Source organism: Naegleria gruberi (assembly GCF_000004985.1).
Source record: "Naegleria gruberi genomic scaffold NAEGRscaffold_34, whole genome shotgun sequence".
Classification (NCBI taxonomy): domain Eukaryota; phylum Heterolobosea; class Eutetramitea; order Acrasida; family Naegleriidae; genus Naegleria; species Naegleria gruberi.
Window position 1 is genome coordinate 6,117 of NW_003163293.1, and position 26,491 is coordinate 32,607.

The 26,491-nt window shown below is 29.5% G+C and overlaps 13 protein-coding genes across 13 annotated transcripts in view; 8 read left to right on the plus strand and 5 right to left on the minus strand.

Annotated features, from left to right (window-relative positions):
• Positions 1-877, plus strand: part of NAEGRDRAFT_58473 (structural maintenance of chromosome 5) — a gene marked incomplete at its 5' end in the record, with an annotated part of 3,353 nt that extends 2,476 nt beyond the window's left edge. Inside the window, one exon of the mRNA XM_002675265.1 lies at positions 77-877. Within this exon, the coding sequence (XP_002675311.1) occupies positions 77-810 (734 nt within the window). The 3' untranslated portion in view covers positions 811-877. The remainder of the gene's footprint in view (positions 1-76) is intronic.
• A 123-nt stretch (positions 878-1,000) lies between these two features.
• NAEGRDRAFT_69330 (uncharacterized protein) lies at positions 1,001-1,471 on the minus strand (the record flags this gene model as incomplete). The annotated part of the gene is made up of 1 exon (XM_002675353.1): positions 1,001-1,471. The coding sequence occupies one exon, from the start codon at positions 1,469-1,471 to the stop codon at positions 1,001-1,003; it is 471 nt and encodes a 156-aa protein (XP_002675399.1).
• A 268-nt stretch (positions 1,472-1,739) lies between these two features.
• On the minus strand, positions 1,740-4,882 carry NAEGRDRAFT_69331 (uncharacterized protein; the record flags this gene model as incomplete). Its single annotated transcript, XM_002675354.1, has 4 exons — positions 1,740-3,870; positions 3,917-4,230; positions 4,344-4,637; positions 4,700-4,882. 4 exons carry the CDS (start codon positions 4,880-4,882, stop codon positions 1,740-1,742), a joined length of 2,922 nt encoding a protein of 973 aa, XP_002675400.1.
• A 1,289-nt stretch (positions 4,883-6,171) lies between these two features.
• Positions 6,172-7,788, plus strand: NAEGRDRAFT_69332 (uncharacterized protein; the record flags this gene model as incomplete). Its single annotated transcript, XM_002675266.1, has 1 exon — positions 6,172-7,788. One exon carries the CDS (start codon positions 6,172-6,174, stop codon positions 7,786-7,788), a length of 1,617 nt encoding a protein of 538 aa, XP_002675312.1.
• Positions 7,789-7,952: 164 nt separating this feature from the next.
• On the plus strand, positions 7,953-8,354 carry NAEGRDRAFT_69333 (uncharacterized protein; the record flags this gene model as incomplete). The annotated part of the gene is made up of 1 exon (XM_002675267.1): positions 7,953-8,354. One exon carries the CDS (start codon positions 7,953-7,955, stop codon positions 8,352-8,354), a length of 402 nt encoding a protein of 133 aa, XP_002675313.1.
• A 345-nt stretch (positions 8,355-8,699) lies between these two features.
• Positions 8,700-10,886, plus strand: NAEGRDRAFT_69334 (uncharacterized protein; the record flags this gene model as incomplete). The annotated part of the gene is made up of 1 exon (XM_002675268.1): positions 8,700-10,886. One exon carries the CDS (start codon positions 8,700-8,702, stop codon positions 10,884-10,886), a length of 2,187 nt encoding a protein of 728 aa, XP_002675314.1.
• Positions 10,887-11,060: 174 nt separating this feature from the next.
• NAEGRDRAFT_60743 (uncharacterized protein) lies at positions 11,061-12,577 on the plus strand (the record flags this gene model as incomplete). Its single annotated transcript, XM_002675269.1, has 5 exons — positions 11,061-11,121; positions 11,163-11,245; positions 11,291-11,563; positions 11,660-12,470; positions 12,513-12,577. The coding sequence occupies 5 exons, from the start codon at positions 11,061-11,063 to the stop codon at positions 12,575-12,577; spliced, it is 1,293 nt and encodes a 430-aa protein (XP_002675315.1).
• Positions 12,578-12,612: 35 nt separating this feature from the next.
• Positions 12,613-14,530, minus strand: NAEGRDRAFT_69336 (uncharacterized protein; the record flags this gene model as incomplete). The annotated part of the gene is made up of 4 exons (XM_002675355.1): positions 12,613-12,865; positions 12,908-13,016; positions 13,062-13,681; positions 13,737-14,530. The coding sequence occupies 4 exons, from the start codon at positions 14,528-14,530 to the stop codon at positions 12,613-12,615; spliced, it is 1,776 nt and encodes a 591-aa protein (XP_002675401.1).
• Positions 14,531-14,735: 205 nt separating this feature from the next.
• Positions 14,736-16,620, plus strand: NAEGRDRAFT_69337 (uncharacterized protein; the record flags this gene model as incomplete). The annotated part of the gene is made up of 2 exons (XM_002675270.1): positions 14,736-14,891; positions 15,019-16,620. The coding sequence occupies 2 exons, from the start codon at positions 14,736-14,738 to the stop codon at positions 16,618-16,620; spliced, it is 1,758 nt and encodes a 585-aa protein (XP_002675316.1).
• Positions 16,621-16,949: 329 nt separating this feature from the next.
• NAEGRDRAFT_69338 (uncharacterized protein) lies at positions 16,950-17,369 on the minus strand (the record flags this gene model as incomplete). Its single annotated transcript, XM_002675356.1, has 1 exon — positions 16,950-17,369. The coding sequence occupies one exon, from the start codon at positions 17,367-17,369 to the stop codon at positions 16,950-16,952; it is 420 nt and encodes a 139-aa protein (XP_002675402.1).
• Positions 17,370-18,323: 954 nt separating this feature from the next.
• On the plus strand, positions 18,324-20,050 carry NAEGRDRAFT_80287 (protein kinase; the record flags this gene model as incomplete). Its single annotated transcript, XM_002675271.1, has 4 exons — positions 18,324-18,696; positions 18,805-19,174; positions 19,251-19,461; positions 19,550-20,050. The coding sequence occupies 4 exons, from the start codon at positions 18,324-18,326 to the stop codon at positions 20,030-20,032; spliced, it is 1,437 nt and encodes a 478-aa protein (XP_002675317.1). The 3' UTR covers positions 20,033-20,050.
• Positions 20,051-20,506: 456 nt separating this feature from the next.
• On the minus strand, positions 20,507-21,010 carry NAEGRDRAFT_50257 (uncharacterized protein; the record flags this gene model as incomplete). The annotated part of the gene is made up of 1 exon (XM_002675357.1): positions 20,507-21,010. The coding sequence occupies one exon, from the start codon at positions 21,008-21,010 to the stop codon at positions 20,507-20,509; it is 504 nt and encodes a 167-aa protein (XP_002675403.1).
• Positions 21,011-21,185: 175 nt separating this feature from the next.
• Positions 21,186-22,337, plus strand: NAEGRDRAFT_69341 (uncharacterized protein; the record flags this gene model as incomplete). Its single annotated transcript, XM_002675272.1, has 1 exon — positions 21,186-22,337. One exon carries the CDS (start codon positions 21,186-21,188, stop codon positions 22,335-22,337), a length of 1,152 nt encoding a protein of 383 aa, XP_002675318.1.
• Between the last annotated feature and the right edge of the window lie 4,154 nt (positions 22,338-26,491).

The window sequence follows — 26,491 nt, forward strand, 5'->3', positions numbered from 1 at the left end:
ATATGCTCTTAATTCTTATTCACAAAGAATGATATTTCAATAGAAGAATTGAGAGATCGTTTAGCTTCACTTCCAGAAACAGAAGAAGAATTAACAGAAAAGATTGATTTTTATTTAAATGAAGCAGAAAAGATAACAGCTAATGCTTCAGTTTTAGATGAATATGCTAAAAGATTACGTGAAATTGAAGAAAAGGAAAATCAAATTAAAGAATTAGAAAATGCCTCTGAAACAATAGCAGGAATAGTTGAAGAATTGAAAGAGAAATGGTTAAAACCATTAAGAGAATGTGTTACAAAAATTAATGATACATTTACAGAATATTGTAAACATGTTGGTATTGCAGGAGAAGTAACACTAGTTGGAGATGAAAATAATTTTAAATCATTTCAAATTGATATTAAGGTTAAATTTAGAGATTCTGAAAAATTAACATCACTTTCAGCACAACGTCAATCAGGTGGTGAAAGATCAGTTACAACAATTTTATATTTATTATCACTTCAACAATTGAACAAATCACCTTTTAGAGTTGTTGATGAAATTAATCAAGGTATGGATCCACAAAATGAGAGAAAGATTTTTTATCAAATGTTAGATTCAAGTCAAGGTGAAGATATTCCTCAATCATTTTTAATTACTCCTAAATTATTACCTGATTTGGTACCTAATAACGCTAACAATATTACTGTAATTTTCGTTTTTAATGGTCCTGCTAATATTTCACAAGATGAATTTGCCAAGTTTTTCCAACCTTTTGATAAAAGTATGGAAATCAAAGGTGAATCATCAAGAAAAAGTGTAAATTAAAATGTAAATAGAAACAGTTTGTCTGTTTTTTAATTGATTTATTCAATTCCATAAAATAATATTATTTAATAATATAAATATATTTGTTAAGAAGTTTTAATTGATTTATTTATTCAATTCATCAATTTTTGTTATATATTTGAGTTTGTATGTACACATTGTGTTCATGAAAGTTAAAATTGAGAAAAAATTAATTTTTTGGAACAAGACCACCACTTGATACACCAGTAGAACCAAATCCACCAGCACCTCTCGATGTATCATCCAAATCATCAACCTCAACAATTTGTGGTAATGCAATCTTTTCAATAATGAATTGAGCAACTCTATCACCACGTTTAATGACAAAATCTTCCTTTCCATGATTGAATAAAACAACACCTAAATTTCCTCTATAATCAGAATCAACAACACCTGCACCAGTGTCAATAAAATTCTTCAAGGCTAATCCAGAACGAGGTGCAACACGTCCATAATAACCATGTGGAACAGCTACGGCCAAGTCAGTCTTGACAAGTAATTTATCATGGGCTGGAACAATGTAATCATAGGCTGATGCCAAGTCATATCCTGCTGCAAATTCTGATGATCTCACAGGGAGAATGGCATGTTCCGAAAGTTTCTTTACACGAAGTTCTGTTGGTTCTGGGAATGAAGTCATTTTTTTTGAATTTAACTTGTGAATTTAATTTTCAAAGTTTAACGATTTTTGGAGGCAAATTTTGGCGCCATGTCAACCATGAAAAGAATGAGACAATATAAATTGTTAATGTTTAATTTATTAATAAACATTAATACCAACCTAACTGGTTATTGTCGTTCAATCTAGATTGTTCTTCAACTCTTGAGATTTATCAAGCATTTGGTTTTATCCAAAATTAAATCACTTGCAAATTTGTTTGACAATATAATTCAATATATCATCAAATCTATTGAGTAGTGTTATTGTTGTTTGAATCTTTTCTCAATAATTTTGTAACATTGGCAGCAACAAAAACTTCTTGTGCCTTATTAGTTCTACCTTGTTTAGAGAGAATGGTAATCTTTTGAGCCATTGGTGGTGGTGGTGATGATGATGATGTATTTGTACTATCATGTTGAGCATGTTGAGCATGTTGAGTGTGTTGAATGTGTTGTTGGTGATGATGATGATGTGCTGGTTGTTGATGATGAATTATTTTAGGTGTAATAGCTTGTGTCATCATTTCTTGTGGTTTTGAAATCAATGTACCCATCTTGACAATATTATTATTGGTCAAGTATTTTCTCTCATTAATACTTTGATTAATCATTTCCATTAATTCCTTATCCAATTCACCTCCATCATCATCTTTATGTGTTGATGATTTAGAGTTGTTTTGAGAATCTTCAGTTTCATCTTGAACAACATCTTCCTCTTCAGCAGCAGCAGTTGCAGAAAGTTCATCCTCATGATCATTAATTGGCCATAGTGAAAGTGGATCATTGGATTTACTTTGACCTGGAAGTGGAATTGGTTTCTTTTGTTCAATATAATCAATTTTATCAACAACTTCCTTCAAATTCTTTGGCCATTTCAATTTAGGTCTAACTGTATCCAAAGTATCTGCTAACATATTTTCCATATCGACTGGTAAACGATACTGTTTACTTAAAACATATCTCTGCAAATATAATAAAAATCTATCTAATTTCTTTCTATCGGCAGATGTTTCAAAATAAGGACCACATGTATCTAGAAGAGTACAAACTAATCTCAATCTAAAAGTATCTTGTTTGTGTGGAAGTAGTGGTGTTGGATATAAAATTAATGTGTACAATACATCCATAATGACATTAATATCTAATAATTGATAATTATAAAATTCACCCAAGAATTTGATATCAATAATTCTTTTTTGTTCAGATCTTAATCTAGATGGTATATATTCAGCATTTTGATTAATACCCAATTCAATATTATCAATATATTCTTGTTGAAGTGAATATCTAATTTCCTCTAATAAAAGATCAATAATAACAACACCAATTTCTTCATGATATCTTGATAAACCTCCTAAAACACTTGCCATTAAATGAATAGTACCAAATGCACATTCTCTTATATGTGATAGAATACTCTTGATAATATTTTTAATTCTATCAAAATCATCGTATGGAAGTTTTCTCAATTGTTTTAAAACAGTATTAATATTATACTTGTTCAATTCTGATAAAAGTAAATGTAAAACATATTGTGTTAATTCATCATCTTCACCAAATACTGTTCTTGGTTTTTCAACTTCTTGATCAACATTTACAACTGTATTATAATAGGCACTATCAATCATGGTATTATATTTTACATCTAGTACTTTAATATCTTTAATTCTCATCATTTTAGAAATTAATTCAACCATTAATAAATGTGATGTAGATTGTGCATATAAATATCTTCCACAAACTTCAAGAAAATGACATGCAACATCAATATTATGATGATGAAATTGTGAAAGACATTTCTTTAAAAATTCAATACCAGTCTCTTCTGGACATATTTTAAATAAAATTAATTCACCCAAGAATCTAATATTTTTAACTTTGGTTTCAATTTTGATTTGATCTTGTTCTTCAAATAATTTGTTAAATTCTTCTTCTAATGATTGAACAAGTGATTTACCAACATCTTTAAAAAGTGGATTCAATATAGCAATTAATCTACTATAATATGGTAATAATTCTAAACTTGTTCTATTAACACTAAACATCTTTTTAACTAATTTAGTTCTATTACCTTTTTGATTAAGATATTTTATAGCCAATGTTGTTGCTAATTTATCAATAGGTGGTCTTTTAGGTAATTTATCTAATAAATCTTCCATAGAAACTATATTTTCTAATTCATTCTTATCATTAATTAATGTATTAATATCAGGTATTTCTTCATAGAATTGTCTTGTTCTTTCATTTACAAATTTATCAATATTATCTGTGAGAATATCTTTTTTATCTTGTTGTTCTTTTTTAGCTGATAAATCTTCAACTTTAAGTAAAGCATCTTCAATATCTGATGGTATCTTGGATTGAAGAATGTCAGCAGCTCTTTATCAAAATAAAAATGTTAAAAATAATAACAATGTAAACATACTCTTTTGCTAAATCGTATTGTTTCTTCCATTGTTTCAACTTTTTCTTTTCCTTATCAAGATTTTCAGTATTTCCATCATCAATATTTGTTGTAGCTGCTTGTTCATCTTCATTAATTTCCTTTTGTTTAGATCTTAAACGTTCACAAAGTGTTTCAAAGAATGACAAGAATTGTTCATTAATAAGTTTGTGTTCTGGTTCAGTGATAAAACATTTAGTAGCATCATAGGATTTTCCAATTAAAAAGTCATGTTGGAATTCTGTTAAAAAAGGCATTAAAATTGATGATTGTGAAGTTTTCTTATTGATTGTAATCTAATTAGTCCGAAAGAAGTTCAATTTTGAATATTTACACACATAGTATTATTATTATTATTATTATTATTATTAACATAATTAACAAACTATAGAAAATGATAAAAACATACAAATCCCTTTAAAACAGTTCCTACAATTGTAAAATTATCGTGCATCCTAGTTATGAATAATTTAGTAATAATTAATAATACAACGTGTAATCTAGGTAGGTTAGGTTCCTTCTTGTCAGAATCTTTACATGATTTTACAAGTGATGTAACAAAACTTTCAGAAAATTCAGCATATAATTGATGAAGTGATGATGCAATTTCTACAATAATATCTACATCTTCCAATTTTAATGGCATTTCTAAAAAGCCTTGAACAATTTCACTAATAAATCTACGAAGATTTAATTTTTGAATCTAATATTGATTATTAGTATGAAGATGATGATTAATACTACAACAACAACAATAAAACATACATCAGGTACAATTGATACTTTTTGATCAGGAGTTAATTCATGTAATGATTTAATTTTCTTTACAAAAGCACTATTCTTCTTAATAGAAGCATCCAATGATTTAAAGAAAGAAGCATCGGGTCTTTTTCCTTTCAAGGCCTGTTCATTCTTTGCTCGGAGTTCAGCCTTCTTTTCTTCATTCATTTTTTCATTATTTTTTTTAATTTTATTTATTTACTGATTATCTTTTGAAGGCTTTACTACTCAACATGTTGATAATTCATATTTTGTAATTGATTAAACTACTTGATGATAATCCACAGAAGACTCAACTTGATAAAGGTGAACTATGAAGATGCAATTTAAAAAAAATGGAATCATCATCCAATTCTTCTTCATCCAAGGATGATAACAATAATAATAACAACATGATGATGAACATTGGAAATGATGACAATATGACTATTCAATTATTTAATATTCCATCATCATCAACAACAACATCAACAACATCCACCATATTAACTAATAATAATAATTCTATTGAATGTATAATATGTACAAATAAACCATGTATTAATCCATCCATGACACTTCCATGTTTTCATTATAATTTTTGTACACATTGTATTGCAACATGGTTACAATGTAGTGAGAAATGTCCACTGTGTAATACTATTGTTACTAATTTAGTACATGATATATTTAGTACAATACATTTTCAAGTTACTAATTTAGGAAATGAAAATAGAATTGAATCTTTACCTCAACATACTTTTAGACATTTAATTTATTATTCAAATGATCCTATTTATACAATTTATAATTTAAATATTCATAAAAAAAAAATTATTAATGAAAATTTAAATTTAGAAAATAGAATTAAATTATTTCTAAAAAGGGAATTAGAAACTATAACAAGATCATTTAATATTAATATTTTAAAATTACATATTGAAAGTTTATTATCATCTAAACAATTTCATTTTACAAAATTAATTAATGATTGGTCACCCAAAGATGGTAATTACCAATTTAATAATTTAATTTTATTATTTCAAAAAGAAATTGAAAAATATTTAAAACAATATACAAATCATTTTATTCATGAATTATTATTATTTATAATGTCAAATATTTCACATCCAGATCGTTATGATACACTTGTTGAATATAAACGATTTTCCTATCTATTTAAATAATTTGTAACATATATTGTAATAGTATTTAAATAATAATTCAATTCATTAATATTGTGAAAAGAATAAAAAGAAGCAGAAATATGAGAGAAACAAATTGATGCTACACAAAAGATGCCTCTTTAAACAGAGTACATACTTGAATATCTTCAGTACAATTTAATATCCTTTAGTTAGCCAATTCTTTTATTTCAATAACAAGGTTATTTAATATTATTAATATTTTAAAATTACAATGACAGATATTTTTCAAAAATTCTTGTGCGATGAGGAAATGTCAAATCAAAAAAAAAAATGGAAGAAGAACGTGAAGCAACATTAGATTCCGAACCAACAACACGTGTTGTTGTAATTCTAATTGATCACATTAAAAATACTGATGATCAAACAACAACAGCATCGAGATGTGAATTATTAATGACAAGTAAATTTTCAGAAACAAGGCTTGATTTTCTCTACAAGGAAACTCTTATATATTTAGCTAAAAGATTTGATAGGAAGGATTTTATTTCATTATATCACAATGATAGAAAGTTTGTTCTAGCACTATTAAAGAGTGATTGTATTGATGCTGATATTTTACCTCAATTATTAGAATATTTTGCTAGTTTGATGAAATTAACATCGGAGGATGAAGAAATTATTGCACTCCTAATGATCAAAAACCATTTATCACAAAATCAAGTGAATGGAATGGCACATCTATTAGAACATAATACAAGATTTCTACATCAAGTTGCTTCTTATGGTTTTTTTCTTGATAAATTAACTGATAGAGATTTTGTAATTGATCTAGTAATGGAGAAACCAAAGAGATACAAATCTTTGAGTTCAGATTTGAAAAATGATAGAGAGGTTGCAAAGGCTGCCTTTTCAAAAAGAGGATCTTTGATTACCAATGAATTCTACAATGATAGAGAATTACTGCTCATTGCATTGACTAATGATGGTTCAGTCTATTACAACCTTGATGAAGAACTAAAAAATGATTTGGAAATTATTAACATTGCTGTCAAAACTTGTCCTGAATTGTTGAGCGAATTGGATTGTTCCTTCTTCAATGATGTTGAATTTTCAGAGAGGGCTGTAAAATTATTGCCAAATGTTTTAAAATTTGTTCCACAAATATTAGAGGATTTGGAATTAGTTAAAAGGGTTTTTAGTGCTGAAGTTCTTCCTTATTTAAAGTCTATTCACTTGCAAGATGATGAAATTAGATCACAAGTTGAGAACCTTGTAAAGGAATGTAAAGAGAATTATACGAGAGCTAGTAGTGATTTGAGAATGGATAAAAAACTTGCACTTTTAGCTTTAGAAAATGGTGTAAAATTATCCTATATATTAATTCAAGATTATGACTGTTACAAATTGGCTATTACCAAAAATCCTCAAACCATTTTTTTTTGTGACCCTGAATTCTTAAAAAGTCATTTTGATTTGGTAGATTTGGCATTCTCATTACATGGTCCAATGCTTTATTATGATTTGCCATCAAATATTAAGCATGATCCAATTTGTGTAATGAAAATAATTGAGAAAGAACCATCTGTATTCTCAAGTCTTGAAAAGGAATTGAAACAAGATGAACAGGTTTTAAGTTTATATTATAGTTTGCTTGATACTTCAAAAGAAACTGTTAAATTGGTGGAAGGAAAGAAATTATATATGAATACTTCTTTTCAAACCAAACCATTTTATGATTTTACACCATCTGATTTTTCCAATATCAAACCATTCTCACTTGATACAAGTAATAGTGCTTTTAAATTTGGATTATCAAATACATCAAATACTGCTACTACAAGTACAAGTACAACAACCACCAACAATGGTGAATTAGTGAATCCATTTGCCAATAAGAATCCATTCTCCCTCACTTCATTCACAATAGTTCATCAACTAATACCATGAATCCATTCTCAAAACCAGTCATTTCAAAAACTCTTACTTTACAAGAAGAGATTCATTTATCAAATGATAAGAATTTTCTTAAACAAGTTTTTGAAAAGGATGCATTCTTATTTAGATATTGTAATGAAAATTTAAAAAAGGATCAGGAATTTATTCTTGAATTAATGACCAAGCATACAGGAGCAATTTTCCAATTTGCTGATAATTCTTTGAAAGAAGATAAGGATTTTGTTTTAAAGGCCATTCCTATTTCTGTTACAGTTTCCAAATTTATTTCTCCCAATTTGAAAGAAGATAAGGAAATTATTTTGAAAGCATTGAAAACATCACCTGTTGCCTATGCATTCTTTGATAATTCTGTTCTATTTTGTGGAGATCAGGATATTGCTTATAGGGCTGTTAAATCAAATCTCCATATTCTTAAAACTATTAGTATTGATTATTTTAAGGATCGTAAATTTGTCTCTCAATTATTCAAGTTAATGTTTAGAAAGAAAAAGTACAAGAAGAAGAAGAATGGAAATAATCAAAAAACAACAACAACTAATAGTACTACTACTAATTAGTACTAGCAACTACTGCAACTACTAGTATTGTATTATAAAGATGATAATCATCTATTTCTCCGTGTTAATAGTTTAGTATTTCAATATTATTATTAAGAGATACCTGATATCTTTTATAAAATTAATTTAAACCTATTGTGATAAATTAGCAGTTTACCTTCCATAACCGGAGGTAGACCTCCGATCGTTTTCGTGTTGACACACGTGTGAAAGAAAGATTTCAATATTCATTAAAAAATGAAACTATTTACTATTGTGCTGCTTGTTATCTTTGCATCTTTGTGTTATTGTGAAGAGTTATCCATTCATCATCATCATCATCACTACTCAACATCTACATCAACAATGTATAGTACTATTGATGGAGATATCTCTTCAACTACTAGTACTACTAATCTAACTATTTGGGAAAGAAAATACTATGAAATAGACCCTTCGAATTATGTTTACTTTCCTTCACTTTATATGAAAGCATACATGTGGAAGGATAATCCCAAATTACAATCACTATTACAATCAACATTTAGAAATATAACTAACAAGGATGATTTTATTAGTGTGTTAAAAGACCAATCATTGAATAATGGTCAAGAATCAACTTTAAAAATAGGAGCAATTCTATATAATAATGAAGATGATAGAGCTTTCTATAAACGATTCATTCGTGATTTTCTAAAATTTCACAATATTTCACATGTACAACCATTGATTAGTTATACTACTTATAATTTAGGTACATGTCAACCTAATGTATTTGATGTATTTGACATTGTCATTTCTACCAATTTCATGTTTTATCAATTAATAAGAGTTCATAGAAGTGGTGATAGAAAATCTCAAGGTTTTTATTCAATTTCTGATTTTTCATCCATTTACTTGGAACCCTTAGTAATATTTCAAGGTAATAGAAAAGAATTGACACTTTCAGATTTTAATTCTTACAAATCTCGAGGTCAATTCTATGAAAGACCTAATTGTCTCAATCAAAATACTTTAAATATTGTTGCTAATTATGAATCTTCTGTAGAATATGATTTGAGAATTTTGAGTGGAGAAAATGGGACATTCTTTCATTCATCAGAATTGAAATTTTTAAATCAATTCAATAAGGAAGTTCTACAATTAGTTCCTCAGAATGTTTCAAATTCATGGATGAAACAAATTATTCAATTTTATAATATTAATGATAATGATATTACTAGTAATAATACATTAATCTATCAATCATTTCTCATTCCAGAATGTGCTGTTTGTAAGGCAGATTTTTGTGAGGATTTTAATTTTTATGAAGTTGATTATTGGATTATTCCAATGACACTTTTAGTAATTATACATTATATTGTATTATTTACATCTAAGGCATTTATGACACCAGCTCTGAAAATTCGATTATTGGTTCCTTATATGCCTATTTTTGCTTTATATTTTGAGGTTCAATCAATTTTAGTATTTGGAAGGAGTTGTGCTGCTGCTAGGTTTATAGTTGTTGGTTATTTAATTACATGGTATTTACTAACATATTCTTTTACCATATTTAGAGTTTACTATTTGAGAAATTTGTATCACTTTATTAGTAGTTCTGGAAAAAGTCTAGAAGATTCAAAACAAAGAATTAGATTTCAAAGAAAAATAGTCAATCCATGGGTTGGTGCCTTAATTACTTGTGGAGCAGCCTTGCTATTTGCCTTAATTCTTGGAAGTCCATTCTTACTCATTATTAGTTATGTTGATGACATTTTTAGAAATAGAGTACTTATTATTAATGCACTCATTGGATTCTATTTTGGACTTGGTTGTTTAATTGGAGGTATTGCAATTATAATTGACTTGATTATTAATCGTCAAAAATTGAAAGAAAAAGGATTGAGACACATTTTATTCTTTGATGATCCATTCTTAATTAGATTGGAAGTTATTTTACTTTCACTTGTTATCATTTTTATTATTTTAATTACAATTTTCACAGGTGCTGGCAATGGACATGTGGAGAGAGCCTTTAGATTTGTAATTTATGTTATTGTCATTCTCAACTCGGGATTATTGACTAGTTTTAAACATATTATTACTCAATTTTCTAATAGAAAATCACACAATGAAGCATCTAAATTGGAAGTTTATTTGAGAAATGATGCTTTTAAAATTTTAATGAGGGAATATTGTGTGAAGGAAATGTCAGTTGAGAATTATAATTGTTACATCTTTTTGGAACAGATAAGAGAGCGGAAGGATCAAACTATTGATTTGGAAACAATTAAAGAGTTTGAGAGGAATTTCATTTCAGTGAATTCTATTTACGAGTTGAATATTCCATCACAAGTAAGAAAATCATTTCATCAATTATTGAAACAAGTTGAAGATTTGGGTAAAAACAATAATAATTCACCTCCGCCAAAATATTCAGATCTATTGGAGACACTTCTCTTTAGTATTCTCACTAATTTGGGAGATACTCACAATAGATTGGAATCAACTAAGGAATATAAGGTTTGGCAGGAAGTCTACGAAATCCAAGCTAAATCATCAATACATTAAGCACTCTTAAAGTTAGTCCACCATTAGTGTTATCAAATATAGTTTGCCATATTATGAACTCGATTAATCGTTGGATAGAAAAATGTTAGAGGCTTTGATAATAATTTCTCCATCGCGAATACTCTTCACCTCTGTAATCTACGTGGCCTTAATTAAATTTCTTCATCAAAAAAAATGGCCATCTCTCAATTCTATATTCTCTCCACTAGAGGTGATAAAATTATTGCAAGGGATTGTACGTAATTTTGAATGAATCAATTACTTATATATGAAAAGATCGTTATGATATTGTAAAGGGATCTGAGGAAATTTTCTTCAGAAAGATAAAGAGTATGGATAGTGAAGGGTTCCCTGTATTTGTAAGTTATCAAGGCTTGTTTTTAATCATGATGAAATTATTGAAGGAAGTACAAGGAATTCAATTTGTTTCCCTCAAAAAGAGTAACATGTATTTTGTAATTACTACTAGAAATAACGTTTCCGCCATCACTTATATTCAATTCCTTGCCAGAATATCAAACCTTATTAGAGATTTTTGTGGTACTTTGAATGAAGAGAGTGTGAGGCAAAACTTTACATTAATCTATGAAATTCTTGATGAAATTATAGATAACGGTTTCATTCAGGACTGTAACACCAAATTACTTAAAAGCTTTATATCTAATGAACCTGTTGAAGTTGAACAACAATCATCAATTCTTCAAACTTTATCAAACACCTTCTCAGTAAGTATTCTACTATTTACCATTGATATTCAATAACAATCTTTCCAGTTAACCGAACAAAGAACAGTTAATAGTACCGCTGCAGCAAGACCTATTCAAGGCGGACAAAATAAGAAGAGTGAATTGTTTCTTGATGTTCTTGAAAAGATTAATGTTACATTTTCATCAGCAGGCAATGTTTTGAATTCGGAAATAGTTGGATCTATTATAATGAAATCTTTCATTCCAGGTGATCCACTCATCAAGTTGGGATTAACTGAAGGATTAGTAATTTCATCTGAAGAGAATAGACCTTATGGTACTGTTGTTCTGGATTATGTTAAATTCAGTGAATATGTTGACTTGAGAGAATTTGAACAATCTCGTGTTTTGAGTCTTTATCCTCCTGATGGAGAATTTAGTGTTATGGATTATAGAGTTTCAAAAGAGTATAATGTACCATTTAGAATTACACCTTATGTTACTAAGGAATCTCAATTCAAAGTTAAATTATTGGTAACATTGAGAAATGAACTCCCAGCAACTAAACAAGCAACAAATGTAGTGGTTAGAATTCCAGTTCCAAAGGATACTGCCACTGTTAGTGTTGAATTTGGTGTTGGTCAACAAAACAGTTATGAATATAATGCAGCTGATCAAGTAGTTTTGTGGGGAATTAAGAAATTCCCAGGTTCATTGGAACAAGTTATTAAGATTAATGTTGTAACAAATAGTGCCATCACATATGCCTTGTCACCACAAATGGGACCAGTTGGTATGAGATTTGAAATTCCAATGCACAATTGTAGTGGTCTTGAAGTTAAATATCTTAAGGTTGTTACCCCAACCTCTTTGGCTACTCCAAAGAAGTCAACTGAACGTAAGTTTCATTTAATTTTAAAATATTTACCATTTTTAAAAGCTTCTCGTTATGTGAGATGTATAACACAAGCTGGAAGTTATCTTTGTAGAGTAAATTGCGATTAAGAATTTTGTGTATTAAAGTAAAATATTATTGAAAATTAAATCTTTGAAAAAACTTTTGAAATATCTCTTTCGTTTCTAATAAATTCATCAGTTTGTAATAAGTGTTGAGTTTGAGCTTGTTGCTCTAATACTCGTTTCATGACATTACTCAAATCATCGGTTTGTGTCTTGATAAATTGTAATTGTTCCATAATATCTTTAGAAATTAATTGAGGAACAATATTAGGATTATTCAAATCAATCTCACTATGGAAGAGACATTTTTCTAATTCAATATTCTTCTCTAATCTATTTAGAATGTTGTTAGTATAATTAATTATTATTACTTACACTTTCCCAATCATTAAATTCAATTCTAATTTTAATGCATGAATCTCCTTTTTAGTTTCATTAATAGTATGTCGTAGAGCTTCCGATAAATTTTGAGTTTTTAAAGGAGCTATATTCGAGTAATGAGTGAAATATTGATATTGACAGTACTTACAATTCGAAATAAAATTCTGAAAATCATTTGATAAAATTGAATTCAAATCTGAATGTATCGAGTAGAGTGATGACGATACATCCTCCGAATTTGATAATTCTTCTTGTTGCTTATCAATCAACTGAATTTCACTCAATCTCTGATAATGGTATAATCTAGTTTCAAATCCTTGTAAAATTTCATTTAATTCAATTATTATACAGTTAATTAATAAATAGTCCTTATAAATATTTGTATATTCCATATTAAAACATTCGTTTAACAACCTTAGAGTTGAATATCTTGTCAGTACATGATTAACTATCATGTTTAATTCTTCATTTCTTTTTTGTTCAAAATCTATTTTCTTAATATAATCTTGATTAATTACATTTACAGAATTCAATTCTGTTAAATCCTTTACCAGAATAGGTATATCATTTGTTATATATTGTAAAACAATTGATTTCAAATTAGCTACCTGTTTCTTAGTCTTTTCAATATTCTCAATTATTGTAGAAATATCCAAATGTTGATAATTATGTAAATGTTCTTTTTGATTATTTGCACTTTCTAATGATGCCTGTAACTTTTTATATGACGTTAAACTTGTTAAATATTGTTCCTCCGTTGTTTTATATCTATATTAATGTGGTTAATATGATGATTGTTGATTATTATTGAATGAATACTCACATGGATGATAATCTGTTCAATTCCTTGGAGTGCTTTTCTAAATTATCCTCACCAGCATCATTTTCATTAAATTTATCCATTAATTGTTTCAGATTTTCTTCAACCATTCCATCATTTTCTAAATTCAATTCAGTTAAATTTAAGAGAGAATGATTAGAAAGCGCCTTCACATATTCTTCAACACTATTCTTAACTTGAGTCAGTATTCTAGTAAATTCCAAATTTTTCATTGAAATAGATTGAACATTCTTTAATTGTTTTTCTCCCAACTTTTCAAAATAATGTTTTAATTTATCTTTTTGAATTTTTTTCTTTTCTAATTGATTTTCCAGTATATCCAATTCTTCATTCAATAATTCCAACTCCTTCTCTAAATCTTCAATAGGAGTTTCATCTTTATTTCTATAAAAATCATCACCCAATTCAAGTGCTTGTTCCAAATCATGTCCATGTAATATTCTTCCTTGTTTTTCCAATTCTTCAAACTCTTTAATTTCATTCTCTGTCAAGATCATGGATTCTGATTTAATAATATTACATAATTTTAATATAAAACTTGTTGATGTTTCATTGCAATGAAAAATCCAATCAAGAACACTCGGGTCCACTGGTAAATTAAAGCCTTCTTCCTTTGATGAAGGATATGTTTCCAAATCACCATAATTCAACTTTCGTAATAAGAGATGAAGTAATTTCCCTTCCGAAGATGATGATGAAGATCCACTACCACCACTACCACTATTATGATCAATAGCACCTCGACGAGACATTGAAGAAGAATTAAACTTTAACATTTTTTTGTTGGTGGAAATTGAATTAAATTTTGGCGGGAAAGTCAAAGATGAAATATTGAATCAACCTAATATAATATTAGAAGAGTATCTTCATGCAATGTTAAATTCATTACAATCTTTAAATTTCCTTCGAAATGTCCTCTTTTTATATTTCTAATTGAAACCAACAGCATCAAGTTGATAATAAATTTCAAAGCCTAAAAAAATGTCAACCGTAGAAAGATCGTTATCATCATCATCGGAACATGTGGATCCTATTCTACAAATAATTATTATGGAATTTACTCCATTGGTTGATGAATCGATTATTAGAGATTTATATTTGGAGAATGGATGTGATTTTGATAAAACTATCAATGAAGTATGTTTTTTAATATTTTAATTATTATTCATCATTAAATATTGATGAATATGTTCATGATCATCAACATTCATACGCCAATTATAATGTCATCAACATTCATAACAATTTAATGATCATCATTTAGTTATATTTCATCTTGTCATCTAATGATCCTTCTATTTCGGATATAGAATCCAATGCAGATTCTCTAAATAATATTTCTAATGTGGCAACATTTAGTGATAGTGATAATTATCAAGATTTTTCACTTCATTCACCAATTAATAGAGATGATGAAAACAATGTATTACTACTTTACCATATGTTTAAAGATATTAAAAGTGGAGATGAAGATTTAATTGAAAAGGATTTTATTCAATTTTTATATGAAGAGAATGACAAGGATTTATTTCAAACTATGGAAGTATTACGTAGAGCATTATGTAGTCAATATGATGATATTTCTATTCCAGAAACTAGTGTAAATAATAATCAAAAACAACCTTCATCGTTATTTGCTGCAATTGAACGAAATAAGCCACTTAGTGAAATGGCACGAGAATTACCAGTGTATTTTATAGTAGAAGATGAACAAGAAAAGAAAAAGAAACAAAAACAAAAGCAAAAACAGAAAACAAGCGAAAAGAAAAAGAAGGTTGAAATGGAAACTAAGGACAAACAACAAAAAATGAAACAATTATGTGAAATATTCCCAAATATTGACAGATCCATGATAGAATCTCAGTTAATTGCTAGTAATTTCAGTGTTGAAGAAGCTACCTTGTATATTTTAAATCAAACCACTAAATCATCTGGTAATAATCAAAAGAAGAAACCTAGTAATAATGGTAGAGGTGTTGTAAGAAACGATTTACTTGTTGGTGGGTCTAGATGGAGTACTAATAGTGGCTCTATTTCTCCAACCTCTACTCCTAAGTCAAACCTCAGTTTGCAAATGAAAAAACAAAAATTATCCGATCTTATCAAAGGAAAGGGTGTATCTCTCGAGTTTGCAACTGAAATTTTTGCTCAATGCAATGAAAACTTGACCAATACCATTGAAACACTTGCAGAAATGTATCCTAATCAATTTAAGAATCAATCATCTAGTGAAGATTTACTAATCAAGCCAACTAGTCAAGAAGTTATCTATGGTACCACTATTGGTCCACAATCAGCTGTTTTACCATCCAATATTGTAAATGTTAATGAGAATAATTCTAGAAATCAATCAAGAATTGCATTGGATGAGCTTATGCAAAAGAGAAAGCATTTCCAACTACCTGACTTGGTTGACACTGAATCTAGTTATTTGCAAGCATCTAATCAATATACAAAATTAAGAGATAAGTTTATGGAGCTTGCTGTCAGAGCACAACAAAATGGAAATTATGGATTGGCGACAAACTACATGTCTAAAGCAAGACAATACTCAATAATTGTTGAAAATTGTCATGATAGAGCAAATGAAATTTCAGTAAGAGAGCAAACAGGAGGAAAGATGATAACAAGGCCAAGAAATCTCGATTTGCATGGTTTGGTTTTACAAGATGCCTTGGAAACATTAGAAGAATTCCTTAACAAGATGAGAAATTCATGTGAGAAGGTTAATATTATTACAGGTTCAGGAAAACACTCCAAGAACAACCAGCCTGTTTTGTTACCTGCAGTTAATCAATACTTGTTAGAAAATGGATATGATTTTAAACAGCTAGGAAAAGGTGTGTTCCAAGTTAAATTCAGATAGTAGTAAATGGAATTTTAATTTTTCTAACAGCCATTTTCAAGTGAATCTCTGAATTATTACGGAAACATTACACAAGTTAATGGATGGATTCAAGTTTTTTGATGAGCTCAGAGGCATTTTGGATTCTCTCTTTAGGATTAGAGCATAACATTTTAACAAATACGTCTTTCAATTTTGCATTCTCAATAATATCCAACAATTCCATAATCTTCTCTACTTGAGCATGATCTTTCATCCAAGAAACTCAAACATGACAAACCTAAAGAAAATATATCAGCGGCAGTGCTTGCATACGGTATTTCAGACTTTTTGGAGAGAAAATTGTCATATTATGGAGGATGAAAACCTTTAGTGCTTCCCAGAATTGTACAAAATTCAAAATCTATTAACACCACATCACCATCCTTAATCAACAAATGTTGTGGCTTAATATCTCCATGAACAATATCTTCATCATGCAGTTTCTTTAAAGCACATGCAGCAGAATGCAACAAATCAAATAATTGTTCCTTCTTAATTGTATTCAAGTTTTTGGCAACAGACATGATCAAAGTGTTCATTCCATTTCCCCAACGTGAATTGTTAATAACTAAGGAGTTTAGAGATTGTTCCATGTTGAATGGTTTTAAGTTAGTATATTGTTTGACAACTTCGTGATCTTTCCTATTATTGTCACTTTCTCTAATTTGAACCAAGTAAACAATTGATCTTTCATTCTTTGACTTGTATCGAATATTAGACGAAACCATTAAATAGGCTAACATACAAATAGCTTGAAACGGTACTTGAAACAAGACATATCTGGAATTTCAATTTGTTCAAGTATTTTCTAATTACAATATTTGGCGAATCTAAAATCGTCACCTCAGAGTTTACTATTTCCAATAATTTCAAGATATATCTCGAACAATACATTGAATAGAACATTAAATTATCAACTTCTTGGTTTCAACAAAAAACCCACGAGCTCTGGTTCCATGAATAGTTATGGGATTACTTCCAGCACAAAACAACGAGTTGTCAATGGCAATTAGTTGCTTTCTTAAGAATTTTGGGAAAAACTCTTTTAAACAAGTAATTTTGTTCTGAATAGTTTCTTCTTCAGATGAGCTTGCAGACTCACTTTCAAAAGAATCCTGACTTCTCTCGTCTGATCCAACTAAAGCATCACTTTCTTCATCCTTTTCTTTTTTAATTTGTTTCAAACATATACTTTCAATTGTGTAACAATATCTGAAATATTCAAAGTATTGACAGTAAATTCAAATGGTACTTTGCCATCCTTAAATCTCAAGTAATAGTGTAACGATGAAGGAAGGAAAGAAGTTAAGGAAAATCTATTGCTGGGTTTCCTTATGCAACTTATCCATCAATTGAAGGGATTGTCTTGCAAGCATTTTCAGAATATTAATAATTGAACTTCTTAAAGGACTTACAAGTCTTTGGAGAGGTCGTTAAAGCAATGAAACCTACAGTCCAAATTGAATCTTTTCAACTCAACATTAAAAAATACTTTCGAATATTTCATTTAGGTGAGTCTACAAGTAGTAACCTAATAACCTAATTAATTTAAATGAAACTGTATAATAAAAGAAGATGGATAACATTATATTTCAACATTTATCATTTAGGAAATTTACAATAAAACGTCAAAGTTATTCGAATATTGTTCTTGTCGAGACATTAAAATAAACTAAAAAAAAATGTCATCATACAACAACAATATAAATTCACCACCTCAAACACCAGGTGATCTAAATAGTTCCTTTATTGAAGATTATGATGAAATTGAAGAATTTCATGAAGAAATTAATGTTCAATCATTTTCACCTGCCATCCTTCAAACGTCACCTTCATTTAAAACTCCTAAACAAGTTTTAATATCATTAAATAATTTAAATGATGATCAAAAACCAATCATTGATGAATTTATTGAAATGAATAAGAAATTAAAATATCACAAATTTGATCAATTTGAATTGGGTGATGAATATGGTGGAATGAAATTATCACTTCCAACCAATATTTATAAACCTATTTTTACAAATGAAAAGACAGGTGCTGTTAAAGTATTAGGTATGTTATATTCTATATTGTAATGAATATTTAATATTTAATAATATTGTAATTAATATTTAAAAATATTGTAATGATGGGTAATGAAAAAAAATACATAAAAAATAGGAAAAGGATCATTTGGTGTTGTGATTGAATGTTTAGATATTGAAAGAAATGAAAAAGTAGCCGTAAAGAAATGTATCAATGCTCTAAATATTGCACCGTGGAATATTATAAGAGAAATTGAATGTATGAAACATTTACGTGGACATCCAAATGTCATTGAACTCATTGATGTATATATTGATTATAATAGTTTTGATAATGAGAATTCAGATATTTATGTTGTAACTGAATTGTGTGGAAAGACAATGTGGGAATATTTGAATGAAAAAACATTTCCCGCCAATTTTATTACAGAACAAGAAATTAAGAATTTAATGTCACAATTGTTATCTGTTTGTGTTTTTATGCATAGTGCTGATATTTTACATAGGTATGTTTAATATTTATTCAAATATTTACAAAAATTATAATATTGTAAAATTATAATATTGTTGTAAAATATTTAGAGATATTAAACCAGAAAATATTTTAATGAAAGGTGATAGAATTAAATTAATTGATTTTGGATCTGCAACTAAATGTAGAGAACAACAACAAGTTGAACATATGGAATCAGTTTATGTTGTCACTAAATATTATAGACCTCCAGAAGTAGTTTTAACTTCTGATCAACAATCTCCTGCCATTGATTTATGGTCAATTGGTTGTGTATTTGCTGTAAGTAGTACTACTTGATTGAATAATTGCGAACACTGTTTTGAATGGTGTTTGTTACTCATTCATTCTTTAAAAATAATAATAATAGGAATTACTCTTTTTACTTGAAGATCCACCATGTAGACAACCATTATTCTTTGTTAAAAACTCTGGAATGTTAAGTGTTAAAGAACACTTGATGAAAATTATTGCAATTTGTGGTAAACCAGCTCCAAATGAAATTATTGCAAGTGAACGTGGAATGGAATTCTTCCAAAGTTTATTAACAAAAACCAATCAACCAAAAGTACCACTTGAAGCAATCTTTGTAAATGCATCACATGAAGCTCTAGATTTATTGAGTAAATTATTAACATGGAGTCCTAAGAGACGTATTACACCTGAAGCTGCTCTTCGTCATCCTTACTTGAAGAATAACCCATTCATAGACACTAATAATGCAGATGAAGAATTCCAAATCAATTTGGTGTTGAACTCTGTCAAAATTACAGATCGAACTGAATCAAATAATTGGAAATTAACTCAATGGAAGAGATGTTTAAAGGAATTACTAATTGAATGGAATAACTAGGCAAATAAAACCAAATGCATCAATTTTTCTCCGTATTGTTCTTCAAATTTTACAATTTCTCTCTGTACATCATTTTCCCAATCTTCACTTTCATTCAAACGTTTAGCAAACTCTGCAATATATTTGGCATTTCTTTCAGCTTCCTCAGGTGTATCCTTTACGTTAATGTTGATGATGTGTGTTGGTCTATCATACATGGTTTGATTGGCAATCATACTTTCAATAACAGCATCAAACACTCTATCTTCGAAAGTAATAACAACATCAAAGTGATTAATATTTTCTTGCCACTTCTCTGGTGCTGTCTTAATTTGAGCATTTCTTGTTAACATCTTTAACAAACCAAGTCTTGTATAACTAATTTTAAAGAGAAGTTCCAATATTGTTGTTGTTGTGAATAGTTCCACACCATTATCATCAATATTAAATAATATTAAATAATAGAAATACATAAAACCAAATAACAAATACATACTATTCTTCATCTTGTGATTTCAAATCGTTGAAAATGTCTTGATAGGAAGTACCAAAATCGTAAATATTTGGAGAGTCTCTTGATTTACCAGGTAATTTGACTGATGAACCTGTACCAAAACTGCTAACGTTCATTCTATACTTCTTTTGCAACAAATAGTGAGCAGACATGGATCTGTTCTGATTGGAAGCACAAACAACAGCAAAGGAAATCTTTTGTACAACAGCTTCCTCACCACTATTACTCAATTGTTGTGATGATTGTGATCCGCTTCCATATTCTCCTTTAAAATTGTCATAGCCTTGATCTTGTTGTTGTTGTCTGTGATAATTTCTATTATCATTTCTATTATTACGAGTATTGTAGTAGTCATTACCACCTCCACCACCACCACGACCTCCACGTGAATATCCACCTCCACCACCACCTCCTTGATCATTATAGGCTTGGAATTCAGAAATACCACCTCCTCGTGAACCTCCTCCTTGATATCTTTGACTCATTTTTTTGTATTTAAATATTTAATTTAAAAAATTTATTGATAATAATAATTGATTAGTGAACAGGTTTCTATCTAATACCCAGACTGTGAATTTAAATGTAAGGATTCATAATTTTGCAAATATTAAAAAAGAATCTTGTTATTTTTCTATTTTTAAAGTTTTTATTATTTAAAAAATGAAAGAAAGCCTTTCAACTAACACATCAATGGTGGTGCCATCTGATCGGAAGAGATTATTCAAGAGTGGAAGTAGAAGCAGTTATTATATTGCTGCTATTAGTTTGATATTTATAGTTAGTGGATATAAGAATTACGTAGAGGCAACATCATCAACAACAACAACAACAAATACATCTTCATCGTATGGTGTTGTAGATTTTATAATTGACTTGGGAATGGTGTTTGCACCAACTATTGGTTATTTTGATCAAATTCGTTTGATGATCAAGAATAATGATTCAAAGGCTTTCTCTAGATTTATCAGTTTAATTTTACTTTCATCTAATTTATTGAGAATTTTCTTCTGGTATTTGAAACAATTTTCTATGGTTATGCTTTTTCAATCAATTGTTATGATTTTATGTCAATTAGTTACGCTCTTTGTGGCTGTTAAATATGGAAAGGAAAAGAAGCGACAAGAAAATGAAAGAAACGATAATGAAAATCCTTCTGCATTGATGGATAGAGAAAATCCTAGAGATTTTACATCATTAATTCAAATTGATACAAATCAATTTTTAGATCGTTTTTGGAAATGGGATGATTTCTCTTACTATTTGTGGACTAATCTTTTTTTTATAATTTTTGTGCTAGTTATTTCATTATTCTTTTATCCAATTTTCCCTGTGACTTATACTGAACTACTTGGAATGTTGAGTGTTACTATTGAAGCATTACTGGCAGTTCCTCAAGTAATTACTAATTTCCAAAATGGATCAACTGAAGGATTGTCACTTGTATTAATCGCTACTTTTGTTCTTGGTGATACACTCAAGACAGCTTATTTTGTTTTCAAACAATTACCATATCAATTTGTTTTTTGTGGAGCCTTCCAAATATTTGTTGATATGATCATGGTAATACAAATGATTTACTATAACTTTGTGACTAGGGGTAGTGCTTATGCCAACAAGTTCCAAGAAGTTGACAGTATTGGTGAGTTGGAGGATGAAGAAGAAGAAGAAGAGGAAATCAATCTTGAGAGCGTTTCTGAGAGCAAAGACCAAATTGCTGAACAAATAGAAAACCTTGAGGAACCTATTAAAACAGAACTAGCAACCCAGGAGAAAACTGAATCTAGCAATAATAAGGAAAGTGAATCTGTATAAATTGTAAATAGCTCAGTAAATTATTATAAATTAAGTTTCAATTTATCGTTTGGTTTTTGATTGTGAGGCACTTCTAAACATCAAGCTTTGAGTTCCACCAACTGTGGCCGTAAAGTTTTGACTCATCATCGAACCCGAATCCATCATCTTATCAAGTGGGGGAAGTTTGGAAGTAGAAGTTTTCTTTTGTGGTGGTTGGATTGTTGCTGTATTGGTTGGTTGAGGTTGTTTGGCTGCTAAAGGGTTAATAACTCCAACATTTGGCTGTCTACCGAATGTCTTATTGTATGTTTCTTCTCTATTTACCAATTCCATCTTGTAGTACTTCATATCACGTACAGTCTTTTGAAGAAGAGCTTCCTTATCAGCTAGAGTCTGTTGAAGAACCTTAATTGTTTCAACATCTTCAGGTCTACTCTCTCTGTTTTGGTATTTGAGTTCCCATTCTCTAATTTTCTGTTCCAATAAAGTGTTTCTTTCTTCCATAATATTTTGAGCTCGAGTAAATTCAGTTTGAAGATTCTTGGTTTCTTGTATGTGTTCTTCTATCATGTCATTGATTCGTCTCTTATGATCATCAATAAGCATTTTCTCTCTTTTCTTCCAATCTTCGTTCATTTGCACTTGAAGATCTGCATAATCTTTGGCTGCTCTCTTTTTAAGCTCTTCATATTCTGTTTTACTTTTATCCAATTGGTCTAACAACTGGGCACGTTCAGCCAAGAATTGATTTTTAAGTGATTCCTCAGTTTGATACAGTTTTTCGTTTGACACTCGAATGAGTTCATCTATTTTAGCTCTTTGTTCCTTGATTAACTCTTCAGTATTGTGCTTATCCTTCAGTCTGGCAGCCTCCATTTCCTGTTGATGTTTGGCTTCTAGACTTTGAACATATGCTTGTTGATCTTCTTTCAATTTCTCCATTTGTCTCAAAAGGGCTTCTTCTCTACCTAGGCCATCTTTTATACTATTATTAAGCATATTAATTTGATTCAAATGTTGTTGAATTTCTCGTTCACGATTTTCAATTTCTCTTTTAAGGGCTGCAATCTTAGAATCATATGTCTCTATTATATCCTTCTTTTCTTTTTCCTTTTGTCTATCTAGGGTCTTTAGAGATTCCTGTTTATCTATTTCACATTTCTCCATGGATGTGTTGTGATTTGAAAGAATCAGTTGTATCTCTTCCATTTTCTTGGTGAGCTCATTTTCAAGGTTTGCTATTTTTCTTAACAGTTGATTCTTTTCATTCTCCAGATTATCAACTCTCAACTTCCATGATTTTTCCACAGTATTTCTCTCAGACTGCCCGTTTTCTTGAAGTTCTCTGATAAGTCTTTGTCTTTCTGAATTAAATGATTCGGTCAGTTCCATCTTGAGTTTTTTAAGCTCTTCCATGAGCCTTTGATCGAATTGTCTTTCCATTTGCAGTTTCATTTCACCCATTTCTCTAACCTTATTGCTAGCAGCAATTCTAAGCTCTTCTTTTCCCTTTTCCACAGTTAATGCGAGTCTGTTTTCGAGATCCTTTAGATCTTTTTGCAAGTTGTCTCCTCTTGCTTTTTCATCTAAGGTTTTCAATTTCTGAGCCTCGAGTCGTTGATTCAATGAAGTCTCCCTCTTCAATGCTTCTTGAAGTTTTCCGTGAAGGTCCTCCATTGATGAATTACTATCTCTGTTGAGTTGGTTAATTTGGTTCTTGAGAATATTAATCTCTGAATCTCTTTCGTCTATTATTGTTGTAAGATCTTTCTTCAATTGATTATACCCAGCCTGAGAGCTTGATTTGAGCTCTTCTATTTGCTTTTGAATTAATCCCAAATCATGCTTAGACTTATTAGCAAGATCTTCCAATTCCTTCTTCTTCTGCTCGATAACCGACTGGAGTTGCTTTCTTTCAATATCAAATTCATCTAATAACTTTTGCTTGAGATCTGTGAGCTGTTTGTTGGAGTTCTTAGCAAGTGTATCCACAGAATTTTCTTGGTCTCTTTTGAATTTTTCCATCTTTTCATCATAGACTTTCTTAAGTTTATCCATTTCCTCTGCAAACCTAGCTTCCATCAATGACTTTTCCTTCTCCCTCTCTATCTTAAAATTTTCAATGTCATGCAACAAATTCTGTTCTCGTTTCAGCATATCCGAAAGTTGCTTTTCCTTTTCTGCAAGTTGTTTTTGTAAAGATTGAACCATTTTGTCTTTTTCATCAATAGTTAAAGAATTTTGTGTGAGTGATTGTCTTAAGGATGCAATTTGTTGTTCTAGAGATTTGATTTCTGATTGTTTTTGTTTGAGCTGTCTTTCTACGTCTTCCAATTTTGTAGTCATCATTGTTTCTGAAGAACCGTGTGAATCCTTAACTTCTTGAATCATTTTCCTAAGCTCATCCAACTCAGCTTCTAGTTTCTTTAAATATTCATCCTTATTGGATAACTCCAGTTTCATTGAAACAACATTCCTTTCACTCTCTTCCAACTTCGAATCCAGTAATTGTCTTCCTTTCAAAATTTTCTGAACAGTTTCTTCCTTTTCTTGTACTTCTTGACCCAGCTTTGAAACACGATTATTGAGAGAAGACTCTGATTGCTTCAGAGTTTCAATATCCTTATTCAAACGATTAATAACATCGCTCGTTGAGCCTGCCCTTTTGTCAAACTCATCTTTTTGTTGCTCTAGAGCCTTCAGCCGTTTTTGGGCTTCTTCTTCGAGTAATGCTGCAATTCTTGCCTTTTCTTCGGCCTTCAGTTGCTCAACTTTATCGTTTTGTCGTTTCTCATAATCCACTCTTAATTGTTCTTGCTCATTTAGCATTCTCGTCAACATATCATTATACTTTTTGTTATATACTAGGACTAGATCTTCTAGTTCCTTGTTATGTTGATTCCGTAAATTAGCATCTCCTCGATTTTTGCTCTTCTCTAATTCTTCTGATATTGATGTAAATTTTGCTAAACGTTGCGTAAATTCATCTTTAGCAGACTGTAATGACCTAGTTAGTTCCTTAATCTTATCATCGGACTCTCTCTTCAGTAAATCTTCTCTCTCCTTAGCTTTTCTTTTAAAATCCTCGAACTCTTCCAAAGCCTTTTGCCTCTCCTGATTATGTTTCAGGGTTAAGGTTTTTACTATGTCCGTTATTTTGTTTTCATTATTCTTCTTTTCTATTTGTTCTCGAAATAAGGCTATTTTAGCTGTTGTATCTTTAATTATCTATTTAAAATCATCATCATAATAATAATAATTTAGAAAATGTAAAGAAAATGATCCGACGTACATCTTCAATCTCTGATTCATACGCATCAGCTAACGAATTTAATTGAAATTCATGGTCATCATTTTTAGTGTTTAAATGATAAATAACTTTCGTCAGCTGAGCAATCTTTTTGCTCATCTTGTGATGAAAATCAGGAAATCCATTGGCAATTTTATTTGCACTAATGCTGCTATTTACATTGTCCTTACTCTTGGACTGTTTCATTTTTTACAAATTGTTTTTTATTCAACCACTACAGGCGGGAACAGTTTTTGGCGCCAACCGACTCTAAACGTTATCTCATGAAGAACACATAAAAGAACAGACAAAAACTCTTCCTCTTAATGATGTATTGTTAAAGTGGACCATTCTTACAAGCATTCCTTATTGTTCTCTATTATTCCTTGGATAATAAATAGCCTCTTTTCATTCCGCCATCCCTACACTCTAAATAGATCACGTCAGTAAATTCAAAATTAAAAAATAGGCTGATGAGCAATTAATACATTCTGATCAACCCACTGAGTAGATGCCATTCAAACATTATTTTCCAATAGTGTTATCTTTTGATGATACACTTTTTCAAATTGGTGATCAATTTGAAATTCAATTATACCATGTTTTGTATACAATCAAAATGTTGTGGTATGTCCACACGGCTCTTGTAGCTTATGAACACAAATCCGAAGCTAGAAATTTACGACACCATATTACATTGTTTTTAATTTTCTTCTTTGTTTCATCAGAGGGAGGAGGTGCTATTAATGAATTAATTCTTGGATTCAAAAATTCATTCATTGGAAATAATTACAAATTTGCAAGTGCATTATCCATTTGGGTTTTGTGTCATGAGGTTTTATTTACAACAGAAAAATTGAAAAAGAAGTTTTGTGCATATTTT